The sequence below is a fragment of the Vitis vinifera genome, chromosome 10 (genome assembly GCF_030704535.1).
Source record: "Vitis vinifera cultivar Pinot Noir 40024 chromosome 10, ASM3070453v1".
NCBI lineage: Eukaryota > Viridiplantae > Streptophyta > Magnoliopsida > Vitales > Vitaceae > Vitis > Vitis vinifera.
This window is the reverse complement of record NC_081814.1, coordinates 2,831,589-2,846,959: the sequence shown is the minus strand read 5'-3', so window position 1 is coordinate 2,846,959 and position 15,371 is coordinate 2,831,589. Positions and strand designations below refer to the sequence as shown.

At 33.7% G+C, this 15,371-nt stretch overlaps 2 protein-coding genes across 3 annotated transcripts; both read left to right on the top strand.

Moving 5' to 3' along the window:
- The first annotated feature begins 5,033 nt into the window (after positions 1–5,033).
- On the top strand, positions 5,034–9,804 carry LOC100852513 (cellulose synthase-like protein E6). The gene is made up of 8 exons (XM_003635280.4): positions 5,034–5,403; positions 5,478–5,802; positions 7,341–7,481; positions 7,616–7,747; positions 7,830–8,042; positions 8,159–8,383; positions 8,477–8,824; positions 9,129–9,804. The coding sequence occupies exons 1-8, from the start codon at positions 5,093–5,095 to the stop codon at positions 9,672–9,674; spliced, it is 2,241 nt and encodes a 746-aa protein (XP_003635328.2). The 5' UTR covers positions 5,034–5,092; the 3' UTR covers positions 9,675–9,804.
- An 83-nt stretch (positions 9,805–9,887) lies between these two features.
- LOC100255292 (cellulose synthase-like protein E6) lies at positions 9,888–14,002 on the top strand. Of its 2 annotated transcripts, XM_059740243.1 has the most exons (8): positions 9,888–10,663; positions 10,743–11,067; positions 11,847–11,987; positions 12,055–12,186; positions 12,313–12,525; positions 12,629–12,853; positions 12,944–13,291; positions 13,365–14,002. In XM_059740243.1, the coding sequence occupies exons 1-8, from the start codon at positions 10,386–10,388 to the stop codon at positions 13,911–13,913; spliced, it is 2,211 nt and encodes a 736-aa protein (XP_059596226.1). In that variant the 5' UTR covers positions 9,888–10,385; the 3' UTR covers positions 13,914–14,002. The 2 variants fall into 2 exon arrangements, with proteins under 2 accessions (XP_059596226.1, XP_059596225.1); XM_059740242.1 differs by having other exon boundaries at positions 12,629–13,291.
- The last annotated feature ends 1,369 nt before the right edge of the window (positions 14,003–15,371 follow it).

Sequence of the window (15,371 nt, the reverse complement as noted above, 5' to 3'; positions counted from 1 at the left end):
TAATAATAATAATAATAATGATAATAATAGTAATAGCAATAATAATAATAATAATAATAATAATAATAATTAATAATAATAATAATAATAATAATAATAATAATAAGATTTTAAAAGCTTGAATTAATAATAATAATAATAATAATAATATAATGATTTGGAAAATTGAATTAATAATAATAATGACAATGTTAACAATAATAATAATAGTGATAATAATAATAATAATTAATAATAATAATAATAATAATAATAATAATAATAATAATAGTAATAGCAACAATAATAATAATAATAATAATAATAATAATAATATCCGTTAATAATAATAATAATAATATTAATATTAATAATATTCGTTAATAATAATAATAATAATAATATCCGCTAATAATAATAATAATAATAATATCCGCTAATAATAATAATAATAATAATAGGAATTAAAAATAATGATAATAATAGGAATTAAAAAGGGCTTTGGGCTCCATCTCCATCATAAGCCCAATCCATAAGCTTAAGCCCACTAATAAGCTCCATCTTCATCAAGCCCAAGCCCACTTAGCAAAAATCATCACCCTCAAGCCCAATAGCAACCATAAACGCTTCCTGAACATTGCTGCCACCCATAGCTTTTCCACCCGAGGATCGCCAAGAGAAGCCTCGGGCTTCTTGTGCTTCACTTTCTCCACCTCCGCATCCCCATTGACGACAGCACCGGCGGGAGCTTCGGCGCCGCTGTCGTCGCCGTCTAAATGAGACCTGGACCCATAGCAGATTTGGAGGGTGGTCGCGGCAGTAATAGCAACAGCCGCCACCACCTGGGCGCGCCGAAGGCGACTTTCGGAGCATTGGTCGACAGAGCGGAAGACGTCGGAATGGAGGAAGAGGGTGAGGGAATGGCTTGCATGATAGGGTAGCAATGCACATGAGCATTAAAGCTTTGCAGGGGGATGAAAAAGAATGAGTTTGCATGGAAACGAAATGAAAAAAAAAAAAATTCAAAAATCAACAAGACGAGCAATGCAGAGCAATCCAAAAACTCGAAAGAGAAAAAAAAAACAATATGAATCCAGATGAACATGTCACTTACCTCAATCTCACCTGGCACTGTTCTCATCCTCTGTTCTCTTCTTTTCCTTCAGCTCTACTGCGAATCCCCTCCAAAAACTCCTCCCCTCCGAGCTCTCCCCCTAGCTTCAAGTCCACTGCAGAGAAAAAAACCTCTTTTTCCTCTCCTGGCAGCCTCTCCTTGTCACCAGCCTGGAAACTCTCCTTCAAAAATATCTCCGGCCAACCAGCAGCAAAAAAACACCCTCTGAAAAGCACACTCTCTCTACAGAAGACGCTCCCCCCCTTGCCTCTCTCTCCCTCACCCTTTCTTTTCTTTTTCCTCAGATCCGGAAATCTAACACCTGCTCTCCTGTTCCCTGCTCCCTACAGCCGCCTAAGGATAGCTCCTTCTCCCTCCTTTCACTTCCAGCCGGCCTCGGGTGGATAAAAAAAGCCGAAAAGAAGAAGAAAAAAAAATGAATAAAAATAAAAACAATGCCCCTAGCTGAGGGGTCTACAGGTAGGTTAGAAAGAATAATTACTAGAAAGGCCCACTCATCTTAAAGATTGTTAGAAGAGAGTTTTATCCTTGAATATGTTTTCTATATTATTTATAAATAAATTTGAGATTATATGATATGAGGCTCATACATGATGATAAATACAGTACATTTCTCATACCCGAAAAAATTGTTGTTCATTTTTAAACAATCAAGTGATTGTTTAAAATTTGTTATTTTTTCTTCTTTTTTTTCAAAAAAAATTGAGATTTTTTAAAGAATCTTGTAAAAAAAAATAATTTTCAATATCTCATAAAGAAAAACCATATCCTAATATTATTATATCGTTTTATTAATAGAACATATAATTAAAAACTTTGTTACCATAATAGAATGAATAATTATTTTTTACAAGCACTTGTCAATTGAATAATATATAAATATTCAATTGACTAACACACACCTATTAAATATAATAACTCACAATTATACATTGGGTAATATAACATGTGAAAAAATTAAACAAAAATAAATTAAATTATGTTGTAATATATTGTAATGATAGTGCATTTATATTATAAATATAATGCATTTATGTCCTAACTATATTTCATTACAAAAATAATAATTCTAAAAATATTTATTCATACCCTATTGGTATTAACACATCGTATCAATATATTAACAACATTCATATAGTGCATTAAAATTATTTAATAATTTTTGTTTATTAAAAAATAAAACTACGAGTGAATTCAAATTAGTATTTCATTTGGTTTTAGAAATTATTTATGATATAAGTATTTTGTGAAATATGGTATGATCATACAAAATTATCATTTTTATAAAAAATTTCAAAAATTTCCTAATTAGGTTTATTGTAATGTAAGTGTATTTATATTGTAATTATAACATATTTTTGTTGTACCTGTATTTTATAAAAAAAAGTAATAATCTTTAAAATCACTTTTTATACCTTATTAATATTCAACATATCAAATATATTAACATCATCCACTTGATGCATTGAGGAAAAAAAAACACTATAAATTTTTTTAAATTATTTTATTATAAAAATAAAAAATGATTAAACATTCTCCATCATTTTCTTATTATTTTTAAATAATATGAATGAAAAATTAAACATTTTATCTTCTTTGAATTTAATACAAAAACATAATTTATCAATTTAAAATTAATCTATATATATATATATATATATATATATATATATATATATATATATGAAAAAATCATCATTTTTACTATATAATTATAAAACTTATCTTTTTTCTTAATAAAATTAAAAAAAGAATAAAAATAAAAAAATGTAAAAATAAAGAACAATTTTGAAAATATTTTTGTTTTAAATGGTAAATTTAAATAAAAAATTATATATAATTGTAAGGGTTAAACCAAAATTTTGATTTAAAATTTGAATATCAATAATTACAATAAATGTGGAACCTATGCACCATAAATATCCTGACAAATCAAGTGAAGTACTTTAAATACTTTGAATTTTAAAAGTTTTAGTTGAAGGGCAGTTTTAGTATTTAACCCTATTAAAGTTCTCCCCAAGAATTATTATTTATATATTAAAAATAGTAAAATAAAAATTAAATTAAATTAATTTTAAATTTTAAATTAAATTAATTTTATATATAATTGGGCGATACGAGGCAATACCTGAACCTGTTGCGAGTTTTAAAAAAAAAAATTCTCAAACTCGTCCCAAATTCGTTTATTAAAATTAAACCTCACCCCATTATGTGCGGAACGGGTACTAAAAAAACTCATCCTATTATCATCCCTAATTCTAAGACTAAGCAAACGATAAACTAATGAGATTCCTTCCTACTCACAAAGTTGCTAATGACAAACTAATGAGATGCCTTCCTACTCATGATGTGACTTATTATCCACATTCAAGGGACCAAAACGCAGTCAAAAGGGGCATTTCAAAAGTAGAGATGATGAGCTTTTTGGTAAAAACAAAGAAAAAAAAGAACATAAAATGTCATGGAAATTTCAGCTTACAAAATATAAACAAATTTGCATAAACTAATGGGATTTTGATAAACATGTTTTCAAATCAAAAGAGAATTAAGTCAATCAAATGATATCATTAGGTTAATGACCACTCTCCGTTCACCTTTTTCAATTCTTCTACAACTTGCTAAGTAACAAAAATTAACAATGTAAGTCATGTTCACTAGGACTAAATATTATAGCATAAATTGATTAAATTATAAATTACAAATAAAATAAAATAAAATAAATCTCATTAATACAAATATGACATTATGATGTACCATAAAATAAAATAAAAAATAAAAAAGTTATATCCCTTATTATTAATTAATCCTTATAATAACTAATTCTATATTTAAATTTTGTTTTCCTCCTTTACCATACAACATCAAAACATCAATTCCTTGTCCAACCACACATCCTTAATTTTTTTCTTTTTTTTCACAAATTCTATTTATCTATCATTCCTTATTCACTGTACATTACACATTCAACATCATTATTTTTGCCCTTATTTTCTATTGCAAACTAATATTTTTCCACAAAATCTCACTTTTGAATATGTTTACATTGTCCAATTACTTTACTCTTTTTTTTACATCTTATTACATCATACTATATTACTATTTCTCTATATTTCCATTTCTATCAAATACTTCTTCAAAAAACACTATAAGAAAATTTTCAACTTCTTAAAAATATTTTTTTAAATTTCATTAAAAAATATTTTTTTTAAAAGAACCATCTATCATATATTTCTTTAAAAAATATTTCAAATGATTTTTAAAAATTTACCAAATATTCAATTTTAAAAAAAAAAAAAAATTTTTTTAATTTTATATTAAAAATACTTTCCAAAAGCATTGTGAAAGAGACATTTATTCTTATCTTGATCTATATTAGTTGTGTTTTAAAAAAGTCATTTATAACTTTGAAAGAGATTGTGAGACCTTCTCTTACGTTTTGAAGGTGACAGGAGATTTTTTGAGACAAAATTTCAAGACCAACTTGTCCTTACTAGGAATATGACAACATTCTTACTGCTTTAGTACATTATATCTTTAATCATATATATATATTTTATTAACTTAATCACATTCTTCACCCTAATCTTTTTTATATTGTTTTTGCGTTGGAGTAGTCATATTTTTCATATACGTGAAAGCATTTTTTAATAACAACTTAGTCGCCATGTGACCTTACATGATTTGAAATGATATTAGACAAACGAATTTAATATGATACTGCAAAGTACTCTTTCGTTCAAAGACTAACACCAACTAGTCATTAATTTCCATAGATCAAAATTCTTTGATTTTTAAATGTGTTCAAAATATTTAAAAAATAAAACCATCCTTTGGCCTGCCCACCCAATGTTACCCACTCACATGGTGACAAAGTATAGCATACAAGGACTGTAAATTTCGAAAAAAGGGCTCCACCAATGGTGTCCTTCCAATAATCCACTGAAAAAAAAAAAAAAAGTCATGTGACTCTATAAGGTCATGGAAATGAATGGAGAGAGAGGCAGTGTAGAAATGGGCAGAGATGGCTATCTTCCTCTCTTTGAAACCAAGGTTGCAAAGGGTCGTATCCTATACAGATGTTATGCAGCATCAGTGTTTGTGGGTATTATTTTTATCTGGGTTTACAGGGTGGTTCACTTCCCACCTGCAGGCGCACAATTGCTAAGAAGATGGGCTTGGATGGGATTGTTTCCATCTGAGTTGTTGTTCAGTTTCTACTGGTTTCTCACTCAGCTTGTTAGATGGAGCCCCATCTATCGTTACACCTTCAAAGACAGGCTCTCTCAGAGGTTTTTTCAATCTCTCTCCCTCTTCTTGCTCCTATCTTCACCTGCTAATGGCTCGTTCTGAAATTTCATTGCAGATATGAGGAGGTTTTGCCGGGCATAGACATATTTGTGTGCACTGCAGATCCAAGAATAGAGCCACCCATCATGGTCATCAACACTGTTTTATCAGTCATGGCTTACAATTACCCATCACAGAACCTAAGCGTCTATCTCTCTGATGATGGAGGCTCAGACCTGACCTTCTATGCTTTGTTGGAGGCCTCTCGCTTCTCAAAACATTGGCTACCATTTTGTAGGAAGTTCAGTATAGAACCAAGATCACCTGCTGCTTATTTTTCCACAACTTCTGAACCCCCTGATAGCAATCCTCTCATGGCTCAGGAGTGGTTGTCCATCAAGGTACAACTTTCTCTGTTTTTTTCTCCTTGGATTCTATGAATTTTGGTTTAAGATCAATTGTCAACATATATTTGCAAGCTGCAACTACTTCCAAGGCTGCTCTGACTTCATTCCAAAGACCCAATTGTTAAAGGAAATAATCGAAGCTGGAAGAGAGCCTCAGACAGTAAGAAGGATGCTGTCCTTTTAATGAGTAACTATTTAAGATACGAAAGATCCCCAACATTAATGTCGACCGCTGTGCATCATCAGTCTGACCCACTTCAAAATTGTTGCATCTTTTCCGGAAAGTTTTGCAGGGAAGATAATGAATGAATGAGTGTGTGCTCGGTAGTGTTCTTTAGAAGAAGATTTTTTTTTTTTTTTTTTTTTTTTTTTTTTTTTTTTTTTTATGGGAGGATCATATATAGAATGCTAAGATTTTTTAATTTTTTAGAAATGTTTTTTAAATTTTATGAAGCGACCATATTTTTTTCTCAAAAATATTTTTTAAAGTAAAATTAAGTGTTTTTTAAAAGCAGTGTAAAATATGGTTTAAGGACTTTGCAAAAGGCAAGTGTGATGTCCCACATCAGATAGGGGAGAATGTTTCTGGCGCTATATATGTAGAGGCTCCTTTAAACCAAGTAGACGCGTTTTAAAGTCATGATGGCCTCTTTGGGTCCAAAGCGGATAATATCTACACGATTGGGAACAGATTGTTACAAATGGTATCAGAGCCGATCCCCAACCCCGGTGTGGGGGTTTGTTTGGCCCCGTAAGGAGTGTTTGTTTGTTTGGCCCCACAATCCCATAGGACACAACGAGGACATTGTATCTACATGGAAGGGCGTTTGTAATGTCTCACATCGGATAGGGGAAAATGTTCCTAATACTATATATGTAGAGGTTTCTCTTAACCAAGTAGACACGTTTTAAAACTGTGACGAAGATGAAATTCCTTCCTTTCTCTTAAGATTTGACTTGCATTATGACCACTCAAATAAATTCTATGAGGGATTAGAATTGAGGAATATGATAGAGTACAAGACATATTATGGGTCCAAATCGTACAAGCAATTTATAGATCATAATTGATGAAGAGTGGAAGAGTATAACATATATTATAGATCCAAATCCTGCAAACAATTTAGAGATCATAAATAATGATGAGTGTGGAAGAGTATAATATATATTATGGGTGCAAATCCTGCAAAGTTAAGTTTTTAGTAAAATTGATAAAGCAGGCTGGGTGGGAGATCATGTATTCAAACCTCAATACATATTTATTTTCCTGATTTGTTGAGCCCACATGTATGCCCACAAATAAATAAAAATTAAAAATTAAAAATTAAAAAAAAAAAAGTCCAAATCCTAGGAACTTAAACTCTTAGGAGAACAAAGAAAATGTTCATCAGACTGTAATGGCATGTGGTATGGTACTTGAATTTTTCTCTCTTTCCATGTTGTAATGAGTATGTGTAACTCCCATACTAGGCAAATCTTTTTAGAGTTTTTCTACATACGATTTAGAAGTTCTATTCCTTTTCTCATTATAGGAATTGTATGAAGACATGAAGAATAGAATCGAAACCACCACTAGACTGGGGAGAATTTCAGAAGAAATAAGAAAGGAGCACAAGGGATTTCTGGAGTGGAACAGTGCTTCAACACGGCATGACCATCAGTCCATTGTTCAAGTAGTTATTCTACTAATTTGTGTATTTTTTTCCTATTCCAAGAGATTTCTTCTTGAAAATCAATACATCTCTTCTTGGTTTTTCTCCATATTTATCTTTGATTCATCTTTTACTAATATTATATAAAGTAACAGATAGTGATTGATGGGAGAGACCCCAAGGCTGTGGACTCTGAAGGACAACCTTTGCCAACTCTAGTATACTTGTCCCGTGAGAAGAGACCCCAATACCATCACAATTTTAAAGCTGGAGCCATGAATGCACTCGTAAGCTTAAATGACTTCAGCTTTCCTACAGTGAACCACTGCCAATTATCTTAATGTAGGTGACTCTGATTTTGTTGAACAGATAAGGGTGTCATCAAAGATAAGCAATGGCTCGATTATTCTTAATGTGGACTGTGACATGTACTCCAACAATTCAGAATCAGTGAGAGATGCTCTGTGTTTTTTCATGGATGAAGAGAAGGGCCATGAAATTGCTTATGTCCAGTTTCCACAGTGCTACGATAATCTTACTAGGAATGACTTATATGGCACCTGCTTTAGGGTGATTATTCAGGTAGGCAAGATTGGAAAGAATTATTTATTCCTTACTGCTTGGCCTAGAGGAGGTAGGCATTAGCAATGACTTCCTAATGATTTTATTGTTGGCTTTTGGCATGACTGGTGAAAAAGGTGGAACTTCCAGGCCTTGATTCTAATGGAGGACCTTTCTATATTGGTACCGGGTGCTTTCATAGGAGAGTGGCACTGTGTGGAATGAAATATGGCAAGGAATGTGAGAGAGAATGGAAGAGAGAGAATGACAGAAGAGGAAGAGAAAGTGCTAGTGTATTAGAAGAATCATGTAAGGTCCTTGCAAGTTGTACCTACGAAGAGAACAGTCAATGGGGAAAGGAGGTTCTTCTGTCTCTCTGTCTCATGAATTTCCTGCCTGTAAAGCTTTTTCCTATTTCTTAAGCTAAAAAACTTAATCTTTATGTTGAATTGCAGATGGGCCTTAAGTATGATTGTGCAGTGGAAGACATTATCACAGGATTCTCAATACAATGTAGAGGTTGGAAATCCGTCTATTTCAATCCAGAAAGGAAGGGCTTCTTGGGTGTTGCGCCCACAACACTGTTGCAGTCACTAGTACAACATAAGAGATGGTCTGAAGGCCACCTTCAGATCTTTCTCTCGAGACACTGTCCACTTATATATGGACACAAAAAGGTTCCTCTGAAACTTCAACTCGCATACTCTATCTATAATCTGTGGGCTGCGTACTCCTTGGCTACGCTATGCTATGCTGCTGTCCCATCCCTTTGTCTCCTTGGAGGCATCTCCTTGTTTCCAGAGGTATGAAAATTACATCATTGAAACAGATACTTCCAAACTTAAAAACTTCTGAGTAGTACAAAACTGCAAAATACTTACTGTCAAGCACAGGCAACATTGTTCCATGATGTATGATCGCTAGCCAGCAAAATTTCTCAATAAATTTAGTGTCTGAACATGATAGATTTTCCTAAATACTTCGAAAAGAACTATGTGCATTTCTTCGTCCATTTTAGAAAAGAGAAGTCCTGGCATGACACTTTGCTGTATCCAAACAATTGAAATGCTATTTGGTTCCCAGCAATGAATTATGTTACTTGTTCAGATATGGAGCCTGTGGGTCCTTCCCTTTGCCTATGTCATTATCGCCAAGCATGCATACAGCTTAGGTGAGTTTCATTGGTATGGCGGCACAATCCAAGGTTGGTGGAATGATCAAAGAATATGGATGTTCAGAAGGACAACTTCCTACTTCTTTGCCTTCCTTGATACAATCTTGAGGATACTAGGCTTTGCTGAGACCACTTTTGCTGTCACTGCAAAGGTGTGTGATGAAGATGTGTCTCAAAGATACGAGCAAGAAATCATGGAGTTTGGTTCTCCTTCACCAATGTTTACCATTTTAGCTACACTTGCATTGCTCAATCTGTTCAGTTTTGTTTGTGGTATAAAGAGGGTGGTTGTGGATATTCAAATTAAACCTTTGGAGTCACTAGCTCTGCAGATTATCTTATGTGGGGTTCTTGTTCTCATCAACCTGCCTGTATACCAAGGGCTCTTTTTCCGCAAGGACAAGGGCACCATGCCAACATCAGTCACATACAAATCAGTTTCTTTAGCGCTGTTGGCCTGTTCAATAGCCTTGTATTAGTTTACTGTATCAGTAAGCAAAGTCTCTTTGCCACAACTTTATATGTATTATATAATGCTCTCAAGAACTGTTATATATGTATAACTGATGCAGTTTCAACTTTCAATAATGGATAGTATATGTTTTTCCAGGTATAAAGGCTTAGATATTAATCATATACCATTTTTAATTTGTTACAAGCCTCTTGCTTAAACCCCTGTTCATCAGGGTGTCACCAGAGAGTCCAGAAATTGCAATTTTTTAAGGAAAAAAGAATGAGCACATGAACTCTGTTTGTGCATGCAGAGGATGCTTAAACCTTGAATATCCCTTCTCTCTTTGTTAGATACATTCTTGAATTTAAAGGAAACAGTAGGCAGGTTATATAAGGTAATGCATGAGACAGCAGAGGGAGAGTAAGAGTATGAGAGCTAGAGAGATGCTTCTCTTCCTCTGTTTGAAACAAGGGCTGAAAAGGGTCAAATCTTGTTTCACTGTTTATCCAGTTTCAATCTTTGTGGGTACTTGTTCTATTTGTGCTCGGGTCATTTACAAGAGGAAAGCAATTTAGAGATGGGTGGGCTTAGATGGGATAATTTGTTTTTACTCCTTTCTTTGATGCTATTTAAAGCGGCAAAGTAAAGTTTTGACCATAACAACAATAAAATGAAAAATGCAAACCAAACTATTTATATAAGCTGATCACATGGTGGTGAGAGAAAGACAGAAGCAATGGGCAAAGATGGCTATCTTCCTCTCTTTGAAACAAAAGCTGCTAGGGGTCGTATACTATTCAAATGCTATGCAGCATCTGTTTTGGTGGGCATCACTTTTATCTGTGTTTATAGGGTGGTTCACTTCCCAGCTGCAGGTGGACAACTACTGAAAAGATGGGCTTGGATGGGTTTATCTTTAGCTGAATTGTGGTTCAGTTTGTACTGGTTCATCACTCAATTCGTTAGATGGAACCCCATCTATCGCTACACCTTCAAAGACAGGCTCTCTCAGAGGTGATCTTTTCTCTCCTCCTCTTCCTTTTCTTGCCTCCATCTTCACTTGCTAATTGCCTATTGTGAAACTTAATTGCAGATATGAGAACGCTTTTCCATACATAGACATATTTGTGTGCACTGCAAAACCAAGAATAGAGCCACCCATCATGGTCATCAACACCGTTTTATCAGTCATGGCTTATAATTATCCATCACAAAAACTATGCGTCTATCTCTCTGATGATGGAGGCTCAGACCTGACCTTCTATGCCTTGTTAGAGGCCTCTCGCTTCTCAAAACATTGGCTACCATTTTGCAGGAAGTTCAGTATAGAACCAAGGTCACCTGCTGCTTATTTTTCCACAAATCCCAAACCCCATGATAGTAATCCTCTCATGGCTCAAGAGCGGTTCTCCATCAAGGTATAACTTTCTCTGTTTCTTTTTCTTTGGATTCTATGAATTTTAGTTTAAGATTAATTTCCGTTTGAACATTTATTTTTAACATATTTGCACTATTTCCGTGGCTGCCCTGAGTTCATTCAACCTCCCCAATAATGGTTCTTCTTCCTTGCCATTCTTTTCTCTTTCAATTTTTTTAGTTTTTAAATTTTGCACTAAGGATATCCTTCCATGGCTGCCCTGAGTTGGTGGTCCACCTTTCTAGTATTTGTTATAAAAAAAAATTGAATGAAGTTGGAATAAGACTCAGATGCAATGTACACAAATTGTTCGCTTCAAATTACCCAAGAAAGAAGCAAGAAGAAGAAAGCTGTCCTGTCATTGAATTTGTTTTCTGCTACAGACTGTAAAGAGATCACATCCTCAGCCCTCTTCCATATACTGGTCCCACCATGCTTAGATCATTGCTTCCCATATTCTTCCAGATATTTTTCCTTCCTAAATTATATTACAAATAATGAACAGTCATGTTGGAATTCAAAGACAACACAGATTAGGTTTGAACCTTTTTTTTAGGATTATACTCGGATTCTGATCTTAAAATGCATTCTATTAAGTCTGTCACTATTACTACTATCATGAACGAATTTTAACCAAATTATTTTTCATTAGGCTTTGTAGCTTTGGCAGTAAGTTTTACACTCACAGTGCTCGAATTTTTCATCTTTAACCATTATAACTAGGGCCTTTTATCGGTTTTCTGGCTCCAGTGTAACACTTACTCTGTTTTCTCATTGTAGAAATCGTATGAAGACATGAAGAATAGAATTGAAACCACCACTAGACTGGGCAGGGTTTCAGAAGAAATAAGAAAGGAGCACAAAGGATTTCAAGAGTGGAACCATGTCTCTACACAGTATAATCATCAGTCCATTGTTCAGGTGCTTGAAAATCAAAACATTTATATTTGTGAGCTTCATATTTCACTAATATAATATAGAATAACAGATACTAATTGATGGGAGAGAGGACAAGGCTGTGGATGTTGAAGGCCAATCCTTGCCAACTCTAGTATACTTGTCCCGGGAGAAGAGACCCCAATACCACCACAATTTTAAAGCTGGAGCTATGAATTCACTGGTAAAACTTTGCTCTAGCCTCTACACACATGAATCCTAAATCCATAAAATCAGTTGAGCTTTCCTCCAATGCACCTCGGCCTATTGCATCATTTTTTATACGGGTGATTATGATTTGGGTGAACAGATAAGGGTGTCATCAAAGATAAGCAACGGTTCGATCATTCTTAATGTGGACTGTGACATGTACTCCAACAATTCAGAATCGGTGAGAGATGCTTTGTGCTTTTTCATGGATGAACAGAAGGGCCATGAAATTGCTTATGTCCAGTTTCCACCGAGCTATAATAATCTCACTACGAATGACTTATATGGCACCTGCTTTAGGGTGCTTAATGAGGTAGGCAAAATTGGAAAAGAACTATGTATTCATTACTATTTTGGCTAGAGAGATCAAGGATTCCTAATGAATTTTATTGTCGGATGACAAATTGGTGAAAAAGGTGGACCTTCCAGGACTTGATGCTAATGGAGGGCCTTGCTATATCGGTAGTGGGTGCTTTCACAGGAGAAAGGCACTGTGTGGAATGAAATATAGCGAGGAATGTGAGAGAGAATGGAAGAGAGAGACCGACAGAACGGCAAGAGAAAGTGCAAGTGTATTAGAAGCATCGTGCAAGGTCCTTGCAAGTTGTAGCTATGAAGAGAACACCCAATGGGGAAAAGAGGTTCCTCTATCTGTCTCATCAATGCCATCGTTTTATTTTTTCCTTTTTCTTTCTTCGAGTAAGAAACTTCATGCTTATGTTGACTTGCAGATGGGTTTGAAGTATGGTTGTTCAGTTGAAGATATAATTACAGGATTATCAATACAATGCAGAGGTTGGAAATCCATCAGTTTCAGCCCAGAAAGGAAAGGCTTTGTAGGTGTTGCCCCTACAACACTATTGCAGTCATTAATACAACACAAGAGATGGTCTGAAGGCAACTTCCAGATCTTTCTCTCAAGGTACTGCCCCCTCCTATATGGGCATAAAAGGATTCCTCTCGAGCTTCAATTCTCATATTGTCCCTACCTGCTCTGGGCTCCAAACTGCTTGCCTACACTATACTATGTCGCTGTCCCATCCCTCTGTCTCCTTGGAGGCATCTCCTTGTTTCCAGAGGTATGAACTTAACATTACTAAAGCAAATTAATCCCAAACTCATCATTACTATTAAGAATTATACCCCTTTCAGATATCAAGCCTGTGGGCACTGCCCTTTGCCTATGTCATCATTGCCAAGTATGCATACAGCTTAGGCGAGTTTCTTTGGTTTGGTGGCACAATCCAAGGTTGGTGGAATGAACAGAGGATATGGGCGTTGAGAAGGACAACTTCCTACTTCTTTGCCCTCCTTGATACAATCTTGAAGCTACTAGGGTTTGCTGAGACCACTTTTGCAGTCACTGCAAAGGTGTCTGATGAAGATGTGTCCCGAAGATACGAGCAAGAAGTTATGGAGTTTGGCTCTCCTTCACCAATGTTTACCATTATAGCCACACTTGCAATGCTCAATCTGTTCAGTTTTGTTTGTTGTGTAAAGAGGGTGTTTGTGGGTATTCAAATTAAAACTTTGGAGTCATTTGCACTGCAGGGTATCTTATGTGGGGTTGTTGTTCTCATCAACCTGCCTGTGTACCAAGGTCTTTTCTTCCGCAAGGACAAGGGCGCCATGCCAAACTCTGTCACGTACAAATCGGTTGCTTTAGCACTATTGGCCTGCTCAATAGCTTTGTATCAGTAAGCCAAGTGTCTCTTCACCACACCTCCCTATGTATATCATGTAACGCTTTGCAGAACTTTTGATTTATTGGAAATTAGATATTTATTTATAAAATTGATTATTCATTTAAAAAATAATAATAATAAATCACTTATTATTTTGTTACAAAGGATATTTATGTATATCATTTATTTTTTTTCATCTACAATCAAGAAGAACATTTTATAATTAATTTTTTACCTTTTTTTTTTCCTTCAAATATTCTTAACCAAACCGTAACATCAATTTTCAAAATCTTAAGTAAGAAGGCAATCTTTTATGCTCGAAATTATGAAGTGGCTTGGTTTTTTTATTGGTGGCTTTAGATCTTTTATTGGAAAAGAGGTGACTAACCCTCCCAAAACCTCTCTTCTATGTTCTTTTCTTTTCTGTGTTTGAACTTGACCGTCAGATGAGACCTTGATCTAGAAATCGGTGCAAGCCCATATGCTGAAATGAGCTCCACAACCAGGAAGGCAGGAACCTCCAAATTTCCTCCATCAAGCACTCGTCTACCACCATCATGAACGTTTCGGAAACACTGCTGTGGAAAGGGAATTGTCAAATGTCGCCATCAAATGCCTGCTATTTCACGTCAAGGAATCCTCTGTATATAATTTATGTTGGAAAAATTATGTTTTGGACCTGGGTTGAAAAATTAAGCTTTGCTATATGTAAGTTTACCATTTAAACCTAAAATGTAAAGAAAATGTGAAAATTGAAAAAAATTATATGAATCTTTTATCTTTTTCAAAAATGATCTACTATAAAAAAAAATAGAAAAACATTCATTTAAATTTTATTTATTTTGTAAACCTTAATAAAACTTAATTTAATTTAATGATTTGGAAAAAAATACACCATTAAAAATAAATTATTATTATTATTATTTAAAAATCAAACACCTTGAAAAATATATATTTTTAAAATTATGTATGTAAAAAATAACTAAAAATATGTCAAAATTATTTTTTTTAAATGATATATTTTTAAAATATATTTTTTTTAAATTAGTTTTTTAAAAATAATAAAATTTCAAAATGATTATTAAAAAAATTAAAATAAAAAAATTTATCATGATAAAAAATATTTAAAATAATTTTGAATGATAAATTGATATCTTCATATTTATATTATTTTTATCAATTATTTAATTTTTATGAGTAAAACTTAACTTTTGAACCAATGAATCAAAACACAATTGTCCCGTTAAGGTACAAAGCTATACAGCCATTGTAAAAACAGCTTTTTAAGGGATGACTTTAAAATATACCATCAATCATGAAGGGAGAACGGTGAGGTATTTTTTTCTTTTTTATTATTATTTTGTTTGGAAAGAGGGAAAAGAGACAAAAGGTCGAAGATTGTTGAAGTTGTAGACTTGTAGTTGATGTTTGATGGGATTGTTAAATGCAATTTAAATTAATGAGTGATGCGGGC